The sequence below is a fragment of the Lasioglossum baleicum genome, chromosome 1 (assembly GCF_051020765.1).
Source record: "Lasioglossum baleicum chromosome 1, iyLasBale1, whole genome shotgun sequence".
Taxonomy (NCBI): Eukaryota; Metazoa; Arthropoda; class Insecta; order Hymenoptera; family Halictidae; genus Lasioglossum; species Lasioglossum baleicum.
In genome coordinates, this window is record NC_134929.1 from 5,637,805 (window position 1) to 5,654,582 (window position 16,778).

The following is a 16,778-nucleotide window of genomic DNA, read 5'->3' on the forward strand; positions in this document are numbered from 1 at the left end:
TGGTTTAATTGACGTTGAAAGTGTCGAGCGCAAGGAAGGACAGCGTATGTGAAAGAAAGAGACGCAGAGTCGCAGCGCGCCGGCACAGTTCAAACGCCCGTGAGTCATCATAACGTTACACCAACAGTCAAACTTCTTCATTTCCGATGATTCTGTTATGGGATTTTCACTACCTTATTTCTGGCATTTTTCTGATTAAAATGATACCAAACACGATATAATTTGAAAGAATTTAGTGGTTTAATTGACGGTACGTACATATGAAGTGACTTTAGAACATGAAAAAGAAAGAGAAATTGCGATCTCGACGCTATGCAAAGATTAAAAAACGAGAAAAATTACTTTATAAAATATGCTGAACTGTTTTATATTTTTATTATTTAACGTTCGGTTTCGCAAATATAAAGACGCGATGAACTATGACCGATCATGTCGCAAAACCGAACACCGTGTCAAGTCACGCGCGTCGCTCGCTCCATTACAATTTTTTTATAAGAAACAAAATTAAATAAATCTTAAATAAATCTTAAGTACATTACTTAAAATAGTTAAAAAACTACAAAAAGTGTGTCTTTTCCTGACGGATGCAAACGCTCCGATTCGATAGTTTTCCTTCGATGGTATTAAACTGTAGAGGTTTAAATGACGATGGACGTTTCGGGCGCAAGGAAGGATAGCGCGTATAGAAAAGAAAGAGACGCGGAGAGTCGAAGTCGCCGGCACAGTTCAAAGGCCCGCGCGTGGTCTCGCTTTACACGCGCTGTCCTTCTCTACGTTCGGCTCGGCCTTTGAAGCTCGAAAAAAGTAGGACCACGATCGAAAAACGCGAAGAAATCCCCCCGATGCGTTCGCGTTTATAGAACATTTACTGTAAACATAATAAAAGTCCCTACTCCTAGGAGGTAAGCGGTGTATGGGGGGGCACGTAGAAGGTCCCCTTTTTCGGTTTTCCGCTTATAACTCGGAAACTATGCGTCCTAACGATAAGGCCATTCTATACAAAATTAAAGCTGACGAAATGTGCCATAAGATTGACTGCATTCAGTTTTTCGCTATCTCGCATAGTTTCCGAGATATCCGCGCTCAAAGTTCATTAATTGTGAAAAAGAAGAGCCTTATTTGACTAGCTAACTTTTCAGCACAATTAGTGAACTTTGAGCGCGGATATACCTCGGAAACTAAGCGAGATAGCGTAAAACTGAATCGAATCAATCTTGTGGCAGATTTTGTCAGCTTTAATTTTGTATAGAATGGTCTTATCGCTAGGACACATAGTTTCCGAGGTATAAGCGGAAAACCGAAAAGGGAGACCTTCTACGTGCATTTGAAGTTGAAATTGAAAAATTAAAGTTGAATTTGAGAAATTGATGTTGAAACTGAAAAAGTGAATTTGAAATTGAAAAATTGATATTGACAAAGAAAAATTAAAGTTGAAATTGAAAACTTAAAGTTGAAATTGAAGTTGAAAATGATGTTTTGAAATTGAAGATAAAATCGAAAAATTGAGGTTGAAATTGGAAAATTTAAGTTGAAATTGAGAAATTGATGTTGAAACTGAAATATTGAAGTTGGAATTGGAAAATTGATGTTGGAATTGAAGTTGAAATTGATGTTGAAACTGAAAAATGGAAGTGGAAATTGAAAAAGTGAAGTTGAAATTGAAGTGAAATTTGAAAAATTGATGTTGAAATTGAAGTTGAAATTGAGAAATTGATGTTGAACCTCAAAAATGGGAGTGGAAACTGAAAAAGTGAAGTTGAAATTGGAGTGTTGAAATTGAAGCAAAAACACCAACTCGAACAAATAATACCAAAGTGAACTTTGAGCGCGGATATCTCGGAAACTATTCGAGATAGCGAAAAACTGAATCCAATCAATCTTGTGGCACATTTTATCAGCTTCAATTTTGTATAGATTGGTCTTATCGCTAGGACGCATAGTTTCCGAGATATAAGCGGAAAACCGAAAAAGGGGACCTTCTACGTGCCCCCCTGCACCCCGTTCACCTCCTCGGAGTGGGAGATTACAATCATTAAGGGAAGAAATAATATTCAATTTAGTTTCTATTTCTTGCAATCGATGTAGACAATTTATATGTAAACAGTTATAGGTTTTGCGATGCGTCGGTCTACCGTGTCAGCCATTTTGAAATTATCTAAAGACTTATCTTGTGAGTCACACTTTACAGTAAATTCTCTATAAACGCGAAAATCTTTCAACGATAAACGCGAAAAAAATATCCCCTCCAAATTAATACACTGACTCGGCTCGGTATATCGGTGTGAACCACTACAAACGCGACGCGGAGAGTCGCAGTCGTTGGCACAGTTCAAACGCGCCCGTGAGTCATCATAACGTTACACCACAGTCAAACTTCTTCATTTTCCATGATTCTGTTATGGGATTTTCACAACCTTATTTCTGGCATTTTTCTGATTAGAATGATACCAAACACGATATAATTTAAGCAGAATTTAGTGGTTTAATTGACGAGAAAGTGTCGAGCGCAAGGAAGGACAGCGTATGTGAAAGAAAGAGACGCAGAGTCGCAGCGCGCCGGCACAGTTCAAACGCCCGTGAGTCATCATAACGTTACACCAACAGTCAAACTTCTTCATTTTCCATGATTCTGTTATGGGACTTTCACTACCTTATTTTTGGCATTTTTCTGATTAAAATGATACCAAACACGATATAATTTGAACAGAATTTAGTGGTTTAATTGACGGTATGTACATATGAAGTGACTTTAGAACATAAGAGTATGTATAGCGAGTGAAAAAGAAAGAGAAATTGCGATCTCGACGCTAGGCAAAGATTAAAAAACGAGAAAAATTACTTTATAAAATATGCTGAACTGTTTTATATTTTTATTATTTAACGTTCGGTTTCGCAAATATAAAGACGCGATGAACTATGACCGATCATGTCGCAAAACCGAACACCGTGTCAAGTCACGCGCGTCGCTCGCTCCATTACAATTTTTTGATAAGAAACAAAATTAAGTAAATCTTAAATAAATCTTAAGTACATTACTTAAAACAGTTGAAAAACTACAAAAAGTGTGCCTTTTCCTGACGGATGCAAACGCTCCAATTCGATAGGTTTCCTTCAATGGTATTTAAACTGTAGAGGTTTAAATGACGATGGACGTTTCGGGCGCAAGGAAGGATAGCGCGTATAGAAAAGAAAGAGACGCGGAGAGTCGCAGTCGCCAGCACAGTTCAAAGGCCCGCGCGTTGTCTCGCTTTACACGCGCTGTCCTTCTCTACGTTCGGCTCGGCCTTTGAAGCTCGAAAAAAGTAGGACCACGATCGAAAAACGCGAAGAAATCCCCCCGATGCGTTCGCGTTTATAGAGAATTTACTGTACCACGGTCTGTGCCTCACTGAACTCTCGGCTTTCCTATACACATACAGTAAATTCTCTATAAACGCGAACGCATCGGGGGGATTTCTTCGCGTTTTTCGATCGTGGTCCTACTTTTTTCGAGCTTCAAAGGCCGAGCCGAACGTAGAGAAGGACAGCGCGGGTAAAGCGAGACCACACGCGGGCCTTTGAACTGTGCCGGCGCACAGTGGTCCCTTTCAGCGATTTAGCTGGCCAAAAGTCGATTTCAAAAATTTGACCTAAAGTGTGAAATTTTTGGTGCTTGCTATAGTTTAATATATGAGGGACAATGTACTAATATTTTTTTTATCATTCAGGCACCCATGAAGTGCTGTACTTCATCGAAAGTTAAAGATTTTCGTAGTACGTGTCTTGCTGCTAAAATTCGATGAGACAGTTTTTATATGTTTCAAGTAAGTTGTACACATTTCTTTCCAGTATAAAAGTTTTGCAAGTAAGTATGGACTATACTTTCAACAATTTTGTATCTTTTTATTGCATATCTTATGGTAATTATTTACATTTCAACACGATTAGTATGTAAATAAGATTTGTTACGATTGGAACACTTTATGAGTAATTATGTCGTATATCAGGTTGCGTCCGAGAATTTTTTTAAACGCGGTTGTAATTGTCAAAGGTTTGGGCTTACAGCAAAACAAAAAAAAGTTGCACGAGTTTGCACCTTTTTAACTTCCCGATTTTATAGGGAAGTTATTGTAATGACCCCGAAAATCGAAAATCGATTTTTTAGCAGATCTTCACGTTTCATGGTCATTGCAGTCATTTTAGACTATTTTCAGCAAAATGTTCGTATGTTCGTGTGTGTGTGTGTGTGTGTGTGTGTGTGTGTGTGTGTGTGCGTGCGTGCGTGCGTGCGTGCGTGCGTGCGTGCGTGCGTGCGTGCGTGCGTGCGTATGTCTGTTTCTATGCGATCAAATTTTTCGTTAACGTTTTCTAAAAAAGTAACAACGCGATCAGAATGATGAATGATGCAATCGATGTGCCCCGTCGTAACTTAGAGCTGATTAGATTTTGGTCCATATTGGTCAAGTAGTTTTTTAGATTTTTAGTTTTTTTCGAAAGGAGTTGATTCTACAATGCAATTTATACGCGAGAACGTAAAGTTTCCATCGAAGAAACAAACGTAATTACACAAAAATTTTTTTTTTCATTTTTTTTAAATTTAAAAAAATTTTTTTAACTAAAAAAAAAAATTTTTTTTTTTTCCTTACGCTAATGTTTCCGCTTACAATAATCGAAAATTATCCCAATGCAAGAGTGAGTTAATCATCTCTACTCCCGAGAATACAGTTTCAAAGAATATCGATGAAAGTACCAAAAAAATTTATATTGCAATCTGTAAAAAAACAATCAGTTCAAAACGAATTATTAACTGAGACTAAATTGAAAATTAATATAAACTATATGATAATTATTAATAACATTGATGTTGAAAACGGATTGGTTAATGGAGCACACATGCGGAATATTAAAATTTATTACTTTTCAAGAAAATACTAAAATTCCGTCTATATTGTGGTTAGATTTTCAATTGGCCAGAGTAGGAGTGAAAGTAAGAACTCGTTATCGTGATTATATGAAAAATGCAAATATTCATCAAAATTTAACACCAATAATAAAAATATCGAATCAAGTTCATATGTCGAGTGAGGAAAAATATCAAATCACACGTAGTCAATTTCCAGTGGTTCCTGCTGAAGCAATTACGATTCATAAAAGTTGTATGTAGCACTGAGCAGAGTTTCAAAATTGAGCGCGGTTTATATATTTTGGGACAATTTAAATTAACAGTATCGAAGAAAACCAAGACCAATACTGCAAACCCGGAGAATGAGGAGTTGTATCGTTTTCGAAAAACTAATTAAGACAATTTATTTTGCAACATTAGTATGCTATAACAAGGAACCAAGCGAGCAATGAGACTGCGATGTTCGTTTAATGCGACGCCATATAGCAAACATTTTGATAAGTAGAAAACTATTGAATTTCCCTGAAAACGTATAATCTTATTAAAACGTACACTTAATAATGGTAATGATATACTGCAACTAACGAATCGGGAAGTTCTTTGTGTGGCTCGTGGAGAGTCACACACCAAATCAAAAAAATCCTACCCGCGAGCTCGCGAAGCGAGCGAGCAAAAACAACCCTACTCGCGAGCGAGCGAAGCGAGCGAGCAACAATAACCCTCTAGTTTTTTACAGCAGTTTGTTTATCGCGCCAAGCGGCCCTTGCGTTTCGGGCGCGCACGCTTTCCAGACGTAAACACTGCTTGACGACAAAGGAAAATGAAACGATCGTCTTATGTTTTATAAACACTAGAATGCCAAATGCAGTTTTGCCTGATTGTATCAGTCTTTTAGGAAATATCCGAAGCGAATGATCTCGAGCGACACGTGTACTGTGTGCTATAATAAAGTGAAATTGTATTGAAAATTGGCCTTGATCCACAATATTTTATGTATAAGTATTTGCTGTACACTGTTTAGAACTATAATATTTTAATTTAGTGTATACTGTAATATAAATGTAATATAAGTACTGTAATATAGTGATTAGACATAGTGATTAGTATAACATATAACCTTTTCTGTGCAATAGTGCTGCTTAAATTTTATTTACAATTTAATTTACAATTATGGATTCTTATGAGGCATGTATGTAAAACAAATTAACTTTAATTTTTATTTTTAGTTCAATTGTTCCGTTTCCTTAGTTTCCTATTATGTATTGATGATATATTGGATTTCTATTTTTTTCCAAGTAGTATTTTCCTAATTTTTTCTTTTATACAATAATTTTAAGTGTTTATTTGCATTCATTTATGTTGAAAAGAAAGCGAATATTTGTTTACTAGAAAACCCTAATTTTTTATTTAGGTCCATCTGGAGTTAATGTGATATCCAAGAAGCACTTGGTGAATCTTATGTTTGAAAAGAAAGAATTATCATTTTCTCAGAAATTGGAATATATTGAAAATTATATTACAAGTTACGGCAGATATTCCGAAGAAGAAGTTCGAGACATAAGACATAGAGTATCATATTTGAAATCTGAAATAAAACAAAAGTGGAAAGAAGCACAACGCTTGAAGTATCGATTTTATGAAAAAAATAAAAACTGGTTAAATGGAACTTTTAAATTGCCAAACAGTGCAGTGCGATCTGGTCGACCAACAAAAACTTTCGAAGAATCAAGCGACAGAACGAAGAGGAGAAAAACGGAGGATCTTCGAACTAGTACAGGCACAGATGAAATAGTTTTTGCTGCCCGCATGAAGCTACATTCATCGGGACAAAGAAGTGCTTCTACAATAACACTGTCCAACAAATTTCAACTTTTTTTGTGATTTCAATATACTGTTGAGTCCTTCTTATAGAGTTTTTTGCGCTAATTCCGAATCTGGTTTTAATTTTTTTCCTATACGTCCAGTTTTTGAAAATCATGGCTTTGAAAAAAAAACATATTTTTCAACTTTAAACAAATATTGTGATGTTATTATAAAAGATATTGAATTGTTGTTTACAGCAAACGATTCTGTAGACTTTCCCGAATACAGTGATATCCAATATTAATACATTATGATTGTTTAAACATGTTTAAACAATGATTAAAGACGGAGATGCACCACTTTTGCACCAATTTTTGCGGATATTTTCGAATTTATCTCAAAAAATAAGGGTCCAGCGAAAAATTGAACTATACCACGCGAAAGAGCAGACTTTTATCTTGAGAAACCCCCCTGTGAAGTTTGCATGGTCGACGTTTTTACCGAACCAGAAAGCAAAATATCTTCGCCCGACATGCGTTGACGCCAGTGGTGCTCTTCCACTAGCGCGGTCGTTCGTCGGGATACGGCGCGGCGCGCTGCGGTAAAACGGCGCGTGGCTATAAGCGCGCAATTATGTCAGCTTTGTTACGGATGACGAACAGGTGTTCAATATCATCTCTGGCAGAAACCGTCCTAGATAAACGAACAGAGCTACCCTAGATAAATCTACATAATTGTTTAGGTTAGTTTAGGGCCCAAACGTACGCACGACCAACTGGTCGTTGACAAAATACGAATGTTCACTTGAAGGGTACTGACAAGTACCACCCGTCATTGCAGGGCTATATAAGCCCTTACATTTCTACTCTCGTGGGCTAGTACTGTCGTAATCACGAATAGTGTCGCGTCGTGCTGCATCTCGGAAGTCAACTACCAGTGAGATCGGACGTTCGTTCCTTTTGAATCAAAGTTTAACCATACAGATTCCGCGAGTTCGGTCCAAAATCTGTTAGGCAGTGACAAGGTTGCTCCGAGTCCCCCGCATTGCCAGTGCGTCAACACCGTGCGTCTTAGCTTAGGTAATATCACCTTTCAATTTCTTTCCTATTCTAAATTCAGTTCATTCGCGACACAAGTACACTTGTAGAACGAAACTCTATAGTAAGAATATATTTGTCTTCTTTGATAATTAACTCAAATTCATTAAACCCATAATTATCGTCCAATATCCTAACCAAGTAATTGAACGTCCCCACATGATACAATCTTACCGCTCGGATTGTATCAATTAAATTATACTAGTTACGAGGCTTACTAATTATCCTAGCAATTCCCTGATTAACCATCAGGTTCTTTCGCGACATTCCAATTGTCCGAACAAAGATTTATCCAACCTAGCGGCTCCCCAGTTTTGCATTGGGTTCGTCCGCATCCTAACAGCTCCCTGATTTCGCATCAGGTTCGTCTGTGCTATTATACAACCTCCTAGCAGCTCCCCGGTTTTGCATCGGGTTCGTCTGCGTTTGACTCCATTCCTAGAGGCTCCCTGACTTCGCGTCAGGTTCGTCCTCGCTGTCAATAATCCTAGCGGCTCCCCAATTTCGCATTGGGTTCGTCCGCGTTCCTTAACTAACAAATTTATATCATATTCCTAGGGTAATAACCCTTCGCCGGCCACACGTGCTACTCGCGGCCCTGGCTCGTAACAGCTTACTTAAATGTAATATTTTATTAAATGTTATACTATTGTTATTTATTATTTATTAGTATATTTATTCTGTATAAATTATTTTATGTATTTTTTAATGTTAGTCTCCCGTTTATAGTATATTTAATACAAAAAATACCTTTTGTAACAAAAAAATAATTTATTCACACACTACACTATTACCCCATTTACAATGCTAATATATATGTGTACACTATTCAGATATAATACACTACTAAAATACATATATTATATACACAACAACTAAAATACTATAAATAACTATAAATGTTTTTTATGAAGTTTTATACGTAGCAATGCAGATTTGAAATGCTTGACACGACTGATTTCAACAAACACAAAGCCGAAACTGAACTCTGGCATCAGTTTTCTTAAGAACCAACACGATATTTTGAAATAAATGACGGTCTACGGACAACGGAATACATACAATGTAAGGAAAGTCTGCAATGCGGTGACTGAAAAATTTTATTTTCAGTAATTGTCGTCTTATCTATGTATTGTAATTATAGTGCCAATGAACACTCGAGATTCTTCCGAGTAAAATAAGTCCAAACACAATATAAACGGGACTATTTTTATTGACTTAAATACATAATTAAAATAGTTTGCTCCATATTAAATCGATATAGTGTATTATATCTGAATAGTGTACACATATATATTAGCATTGTAAATAGTGTGATAGTGTAGTGTGTGAATAAATTATTTTTTTGTTACAAAAGGTATTTTTTGTATTAAATATACTATAAACGAGAGACTAACATTAAAAAATACATAAAATAATTTATACATAATAAATATACTAATAAATAATAAATAACAATAATATAACATTTAATAAAATATTACATTTAAGTAAGCTGACATAATTGCGCGCTTATAGCCACGCGCCGTTTCACCGCAGCGCGCCGCGCCGTATCACGACGAACGACCGCGCTAGTGGAAGAGCACCACTGGCGTCAACGCATGTCGGGCGAAGATATTTTGCTTTCTGGTTCGGTAAAAATGTCGACCATGCAAACTTCACAGGGGGGTTTCTCAAGATAAAAGTCTGCTCTTTCGCGTGGTATAGTTCAATTTTTCGCTGGACCCTTATTTTTTGAGATAAATTCGAAAATATCCGCAAAAATTGGTGCAAAAGTGGTGCATCTCCGTCTTTAATCATTGTTTAAACATGTTTAAACAATCATAATGTATTAATATTGGATATCACTGTATTCGGGAAAGTCTACAGAAGCTTTTGCTGTAAACAACAATTCAATATCTTTTATAATAACATCGCAATATTTGTTTAAATTTGAAAAATATGTCTTTTTTTAAAACTCCATTTTCTCAAAAACTGGACGTATAGGGAAAAAATTAAAACCAGATTCGGAATCAGCGCAAAAAACTCTATAAGAAGGACCCAACAGTATATTGAAATCAAATTTGGTGTTGGACAGTGTAATTAAAGAAATCACTTGTTCTCCCAAGCGAGCTAAAAAATATAAAGCCGCTTATACATATTTAAAAGGGAAAACTATTCAAAAATTATCCTCAATAAAAGCGTTGTCAATGTATGTTGATGGTAATTTTTCAAAAGGGCAATATTTAGTTGTAAAGAGATATATTAAGAAAATTCTTCCATCCTATAACACACTTTTAAACGAGAAAAAGAAATGTTATCCAGACAATCATTCGCAGCAAGTAACGTCAACTTCCGCAAAATTAAATTTACAAGATCTGTTAAATCACACAAGTACACGTTTAGCAACCTATTTAAATGATGTTTTAAAAAATCTAAACGAAGAAGAGTGCAAATCGCTGACTTTAATATCAAAATGGGGTTGTGACGGATCTCACCAAAATCAGTATAAACAATCTTTTGAAAATCAACTAGATTCCGATGGACATATCTTCCAATGCTCATTTGTACCAGTGCAATTATATTGTGACCTATTTGATAAAAAAGTTTTGTGGCAAAATCCAACACCTTCATCGCCACGATATTGTCGCCCCATCAAAATTAGATTTGTAAAGGAGAGTTTCGATATAATTAGGAGCGAAATCAGTGAGGTAGAAAATGCAATATCTACACTTGAACCGTCAAAAACAATATTATGGGGAAAAAGTATTTCCATTCGACATAAGATGGTAATGACCATGGTAGATGGTAAAATATGCAATGCCGTCACGAACACTCTCTCAACAATGAAATGCTACATTTGTCAAGCTACGTCAAATAGTTTTAATAGTTTAGTTACTACAGAGGTAAGGGACATAGATCCAAATAAATTGGAATTTGGGCTGTCCATCCTGCATGCGAGGATTCGTTTATTTGAGAGTATTCTCCATTTATCATATAAAATTCCAATTAAAAAATGGATTATAAGAAAGACGGACCTTACTGAAAAAAAAATTATTGAAGAGCAAAAATTGAAAATACAAAAAGCATTTCGGCAGAAATTAGGTTTACTTTTAGACGTTCCAAAACCCGGTTTCGGAAACACTAATGACGGGAACACCAGCAGAAGATTTTTCGCCAATCCAGATTTAGCGGCAGAAATAACGGGAGTGGACAGAAACCTCATATATCGCCTAGCAGTAATTTTAGAAACTATATCAAGTGGCCATGAAATAAACGTGAAAAAATTGGAAAAATATACATTGGATACTGCCAAATTATATGTATGTAAATTTATATGGTTGGTATCCAATGACACCAACCATGCACAAGATTTTAATGCATAGTGCAATAATAGTCAAACATTCTCTACTTGCGATCGGTCAACTATCAGAGGGAGCAGCCGAAGCCCGCAATAAGCATTTTCGTTTATATCGACAAAATTATGCCCGAAAGTTCAGCAGGGAAATATGCATTTTGGATGTACTAAATAGATTATTATTAACATCCGATCCCCTTTTGAGTGGAATAAGAAAAATACCCAGGAAAAAAACAAAACCGTTTTCAAGTGAAACCATGGACATGCTTTTACCACCAGAAATTCGCAGTACAACATCAGATTCCGAGCAAAATTCATCTGGTTCAGAACAATCTTCATCTGAAGATTTTGATACAACAACTTCCGATTCTACTTTATAAGCTTCAGAAACAGTTGTAAGTACCTTATTATTAATTTCTATTGTTTAATTCAACAATATATTATTTTTTACTTAAAAACGTACCAAAACATATTGAAAAAGTATTAAAAAATGTTTTAAAAATACTTAAACAAATAAAAAATGATATTATATGTGATTTGAAAACGTTGTGGAATCATTAAACATTATAAATAATTTTGGCCAGCTAAATCGCTGAAAAGGACCACTGTGCGGCGACTGCGACTCTCCGCGTCTCTTTCTTTTCTATACGCGCTATCCTTCCTTGCGCCCGAAACGTCCATTGTCATTTAAACCTCTACAGTTTAAATACCATCGAAGGAAACCTATCGAATTGGAGCGTTTGCATCCGTCAGGAAAAGGCACACTTTTTGTAGTTTTTCAACTCTTTTAAGTAATGTACTTAAGATTTATTTAAGATTTATTTAATTTTGTTTCTTATCAAAAAATTGTAATGGAGCGAGCGACGCGCGTGACTTGACACGGTGTTCGGTTTTGCGACATGATCAGTCATAGTTCATCGCGTCTTTATATTTGCGAAACCGAACGTTAAATAATAAAAATATAAAACAGTTCAGCATATTTTATAAAGTAATTTTTCTCGTTTTTTAATCTTTGCCTAGCGTCGAGATCGCAATTTCTCTTTCTTTTTCACTCGCTATACATACTCTTATGTTCTAAAGTCACTTCATATGTACGTACCGTCAATTAAACCACTAAATTCTTTCAAATTATATCGTGTTTGGTATCATTTTAATCAGAAAAATGCCAGAAATAAGGTAGTGAAAATCCCATAACAGAATCATGGAAAATGAAGAAGTTTGACTGTGGTGTAACGTTATGATGACTCACGGGCGTTTGAACTGTGCCGGCGCGCTGCGACTCTGCGTCTCTTTCTTTCACATACGCTGTCCTTCCTTGCGCTCGACACTTTCAACGTCAATTAAACCACTAAATTCTGCTTAAATTATATCGTGTTTGGTATCATTCTAATCAGAAAAATGCCAGAAATAAGGTAGTGAAAATCCCATAACAGAATCATGGAAAATGAAGAAGTTTGACTGTGGTGTAACGTTATGATGACTCACGGGCGCGTTTGAACTGTGCCGACGACTGCGACTCTCCGCGTCGCGTTTGTAGTGGTTCACACCGATATACCGAGCCGAATCAGTGTATGTATTAGTTTGGAGGGGATATTTTTTTCGCGTTTATCGTTGAAAGATTTTCGCGTTTATAGAGAATTTACTGTACTATACCTATGCCGGGTCTATTAGTATATGTATAATGGTCTAAGTGTACATGTGTATTTTAATACACGTTCAAAACCGCGATCTATAGTAAATACATAATGTAATTTAAAATTGAAAATACGATGTAGATTAACGAAACCGATTATATTTTGTAATCAATAAGTGCAATAAGTGTAATCTTTATTCAAAATAAAAATTGTCTACATCGATTGCAAGAAATAGAAGCTAAATTGAATATTATTTCTTCCCTTAACGATTGTAATACAGCAGAAATCATAATATATTGACATTTTCAATGAAAAAAATTTTTCAACAATTTTGAATTCCATCTACTCCATTTTTTTTATAAATGCATAAAGATCCGCAGTCTAATAATACCTAATCACAAACGAGGTAAATTTAAATTATGTAAAAATAGCAGTACATATGTATGTACTACCTTAAAATGTTGTAAATGTGATCGATTTATATGTAAAAAATTCTGTAACCTGCATAATATGCGAAAGTTGTTAATTTTCTAATCTCTCTAATATATAATACTATTATTACTTCATACTTCTCAAATATACTTTATATGTACAGTAATTCTTCAATCGAAGTCCTGTGTCACCTATCTAATCGAAGTCCAGTGCCTACTCACTCCACTTCACTCGATTCAAAATCAAAGAACTTTCGATAGACATGAGGTAGAGCGATGAAATTTTTTTTAAATTGAAGCTGAAACTTTGCAGAATATGGGAAAATAGAGAGATTATGGTACGAACGTTTTTTAACGTTGAGAAAATTCGTTCAACTTGCACAATTTCAAGAAAATTGTGGTTTTTCCAATACCGCGCGCTGAAAATTTTTTTTTTAACATGCTATACATCATTTTCCATAAACTTTTTCATGCTGATTTCAAATCTAGTCTCAAAATTTGTCTACGACCTCAGGATTTTGCAAGAAATCGATTTTTGTGAACAGAACTAATGTAATCATTTTTTCGTTGAAATGATTTGATAACCCACTAGTTTGAAAGTATATTGTATTCTCATATATAAAACACAATAAAATTAAACATAATGAAGTATTTGAACGTTTATTTTAAGAATACTTCATTATGTTTAATTTTATTGTGTTTTATATATGAGAATACAATATACAGTAATTCTTCGATCGGAGTCTTGGGGCTACTCACTCCACTGCCGGCCAACGCTGCTCCGCGCCGTAGAGCGGCGATGATTGATCTCGGCTCGGGTATATCGGTGTGAACACCACACATTGACTCGAGTGAATCGAGTTCTCAAACTTCTTAATTTTAATGATCGGTTTATGGGACTTTTACTAGCTTATTCCTGGCGTTTCTCTGATTAAAATGATACCAAACACGATATAATTTCAACGTTATTTAGTGGTTTAATCGACGGTAAAAGTTTCAAACGCAACGAAGAAGAGCGTATTGGAAAGAAAGAGATGCGAACCGGCGGCGGCTACTGTTCGCGTCTCTTTCTTTCCAATACGCTCTTCTTCGTTGCGTTCGAAATTTTCATCGTCGATTAAACCACTAAATATTGACCAAATTATATCGTGTTTGGTATCATTTTAATCAGAGAAATGTCACGAATATGTTGGTGAAAGTTCCATATTGATATCATAGAAAATAAGAAAGCTGAGGTCTTGGTGTTTCATTGTGATGACGCACGGGCCTTTAAACTGTGCCGGCGACGGCGACACGCGATCCAATTTCATTCTGTCCTTCTCTATGTTCGGCTCGTCGTTTGAAGTCTCGGCGCGGTTGACGCAGTCATAAAAAAATAGCCTCTCTACTCTACGCTACTGAAGTCCGTTCAAAACACGGGTGTTGCGACTTCGATTGAATAATTACTGTATATGGTCTAAGTAAGTCTATTTAAGCGCTCGTCTCCAAACGGCTAGTACGGCTCAGTTTCCCGCTTTCCAGGAGCACTTCCTGCGACAGTGATGCGCGTCTTTGCCGAACTTTCTATGGTACCAGCAAATGTTTCTTTTTGAACGAGAGCGGCTCGCGCGCGATCGGTTCCTACTCCGTGAAGGGATCCGTCGGCGGCCGCGAGACTCGCGGACGCGCGATGTTGTTAACGCGGCCAATTGGTTCGCGAGGCGGTCGACCTCTTCCTGTAACGCGCGTAGGGAAGCGGGTGAGACGGCAGCTGTCGCGGACGTGTCCGTTTTGTAGGCCTCTACGACCATATCGGCCAATTCGGCAAGCTTCTGTAGCTCGGAAACGTCCGCGATGACCAAGATGGCGCGGACATGCGCCGGCAGCTTCTCGAGAAATATGGCGCGAATTAGTTCGTCACTGCAATAACCGTGGTTCAAGTTGCGAAGGCGCGTCAAAATCTGGGACGGTTTTCCTTCACTCGAACACTGTCTCAGTTTGCTCTCAACCGAAATGGCATAATTCGAGATAATTCGCGCTTTGATTCGGTCGTATATATCCTCCGGAGGAGGTGTTATCAACGGTATGTCCTTGACCGTGATTAGGACATCGAATTCCAACGCCACCACCACTAAGTCAGCCATCATATTTTGGTTCGAAATCCTTGCTTCGGACAAGGATCCCTCGACAATAGCGAACCATAGCGACGGATCTTGTTTGTAGAAAACTGGCAGCGGTGGTTGCCACAAAGCCTCATGGATTTCACCCTGAGTGAGCGACGCGGGGGCACCCATTCTGCACGATTTCGCGAACAACCGTGTGTCGGACCGGACGGGAATTATTTGTAATTACTATTTTTAAAACTGTTTTCTATATAATTCTATATAATTAATTATTCCTATAATAATTTAATAACGCAAACTCTATGCGAACGCGCGCAGCGAATATGAACTACCCTGTATCGTAGCTGTCACGCGTATCGGCGGGAGAGGGGAATCGACACGGAGCACGCTATAGAGAACTCTTTGTAATATGTAAACAGCTAATCGAGCAACATAACTTTGTTGTCGGAACGTGACATTCAACGCGATTACGCGAGACGCCATTCGCGTGTTTCAAGAGTCACTGGTTTACGTACCGAAAGACACGGCAGAAACACCTCCTCGCGAAGGTCACGATTACGGTTGAATCAACCAAGACACGATCGTGGCTTTGTCGATATTTTCGCAACGAGGTACCGCACAGATATCATGAACAATTACAATAATGACGCGAATTTTTGTATCGACAGAATCATACCTGTTGGCGCATGCATAGCTGGAACGAGCACAAGACCGGCAACACGCTGATATACGTCAAGGCGCCGGTGGTCGGTGGCTTCTCATGCACGTGGCGGTCACTTGATACAGGAACTTGGTAAAAACGCCAGAGGTCGATGGCTTCACGCAATTAGCGGCACACCAGCGAGCTCGTCCTCTGGAGACGTCCAGGATAGAATCCTCTTCCTCTGGTTTAGTCTCCGTGTAAACGTGCAACGGCTTCCGGGCACGTGCAGCGTGGTTTTTGATTTCGAGATCACGTCACTTGTAGGTTAAACAGTCCCGTGAATTATATATAAAACAGAATTATTATGCAGCCTACTCTGCAGTTAACCACCACGAAGATGTAAAACTAACTTTAATATCGAATTGAGAACGAGAACACTATTGAGACACGTCTATCACGATCCACAATCAGGCAACAAAAGAGGCACGATAGCGATTTCTCCCGCCTGCCTTGCCGAAATCGGCGATGCCAATCTCGTCGGATCATATTCTCTAGGCACGTGTCTAAGGTGGGGATTGGTGGAGATGGTGCAGCAGCGCCAATATCTCTAAACAAATTATTCAACTGACCACGATCAGTGGTGAGATATTGTGCAAGATGGTGGGGTACCTTGAACACTCTGTAGAATATCGGTACTTTCCCGCCAATATACAATATTGTTCAAAAGCATGAGATAAAAATGTTTATCACGTGTAAGAAAGTGAGATTATTTCGTGCGTAACAAACAGTCTTCATTATTATTTTCGATGAATCGATTTTTCCAAGAATTCGCAATAATCTCATGATCCG

The 16,778-nt window shown here is 37.3% G+C and overlaps 1 protein-coding gene across 1 annotated transcript; it reads right to left on the bottom strand.

Annotated features, from left to right (window-relative positions):
* Positions 1–14,686: 14,686 nt before the first annotated feature.
* LOC143211121 (uncharacterized) lies at positions 14,687–15,457 on the bottom strand. The gene has a single exon (XM_076428584.1). It carries the CDS (start codon positions 15,455–15,457, stop codon positions 14,687–14,689), a length of 771 nt encoding a protein of 256 aa, XP_076284699.1.
* Between the last annotated feature and the right edge of the window lie 1,321 nt (positions 15,458–16,778).

Excerpts from the sequence above, each read along its gene's own strand:
- LOC143211121 (XM_076428584.1), bottom strand. The coding sequence starts at position 15,457 with ATGGGTGCCCCCGCGTCGCTCACTCAGGGTGAAATCCATGAGGCTTTG.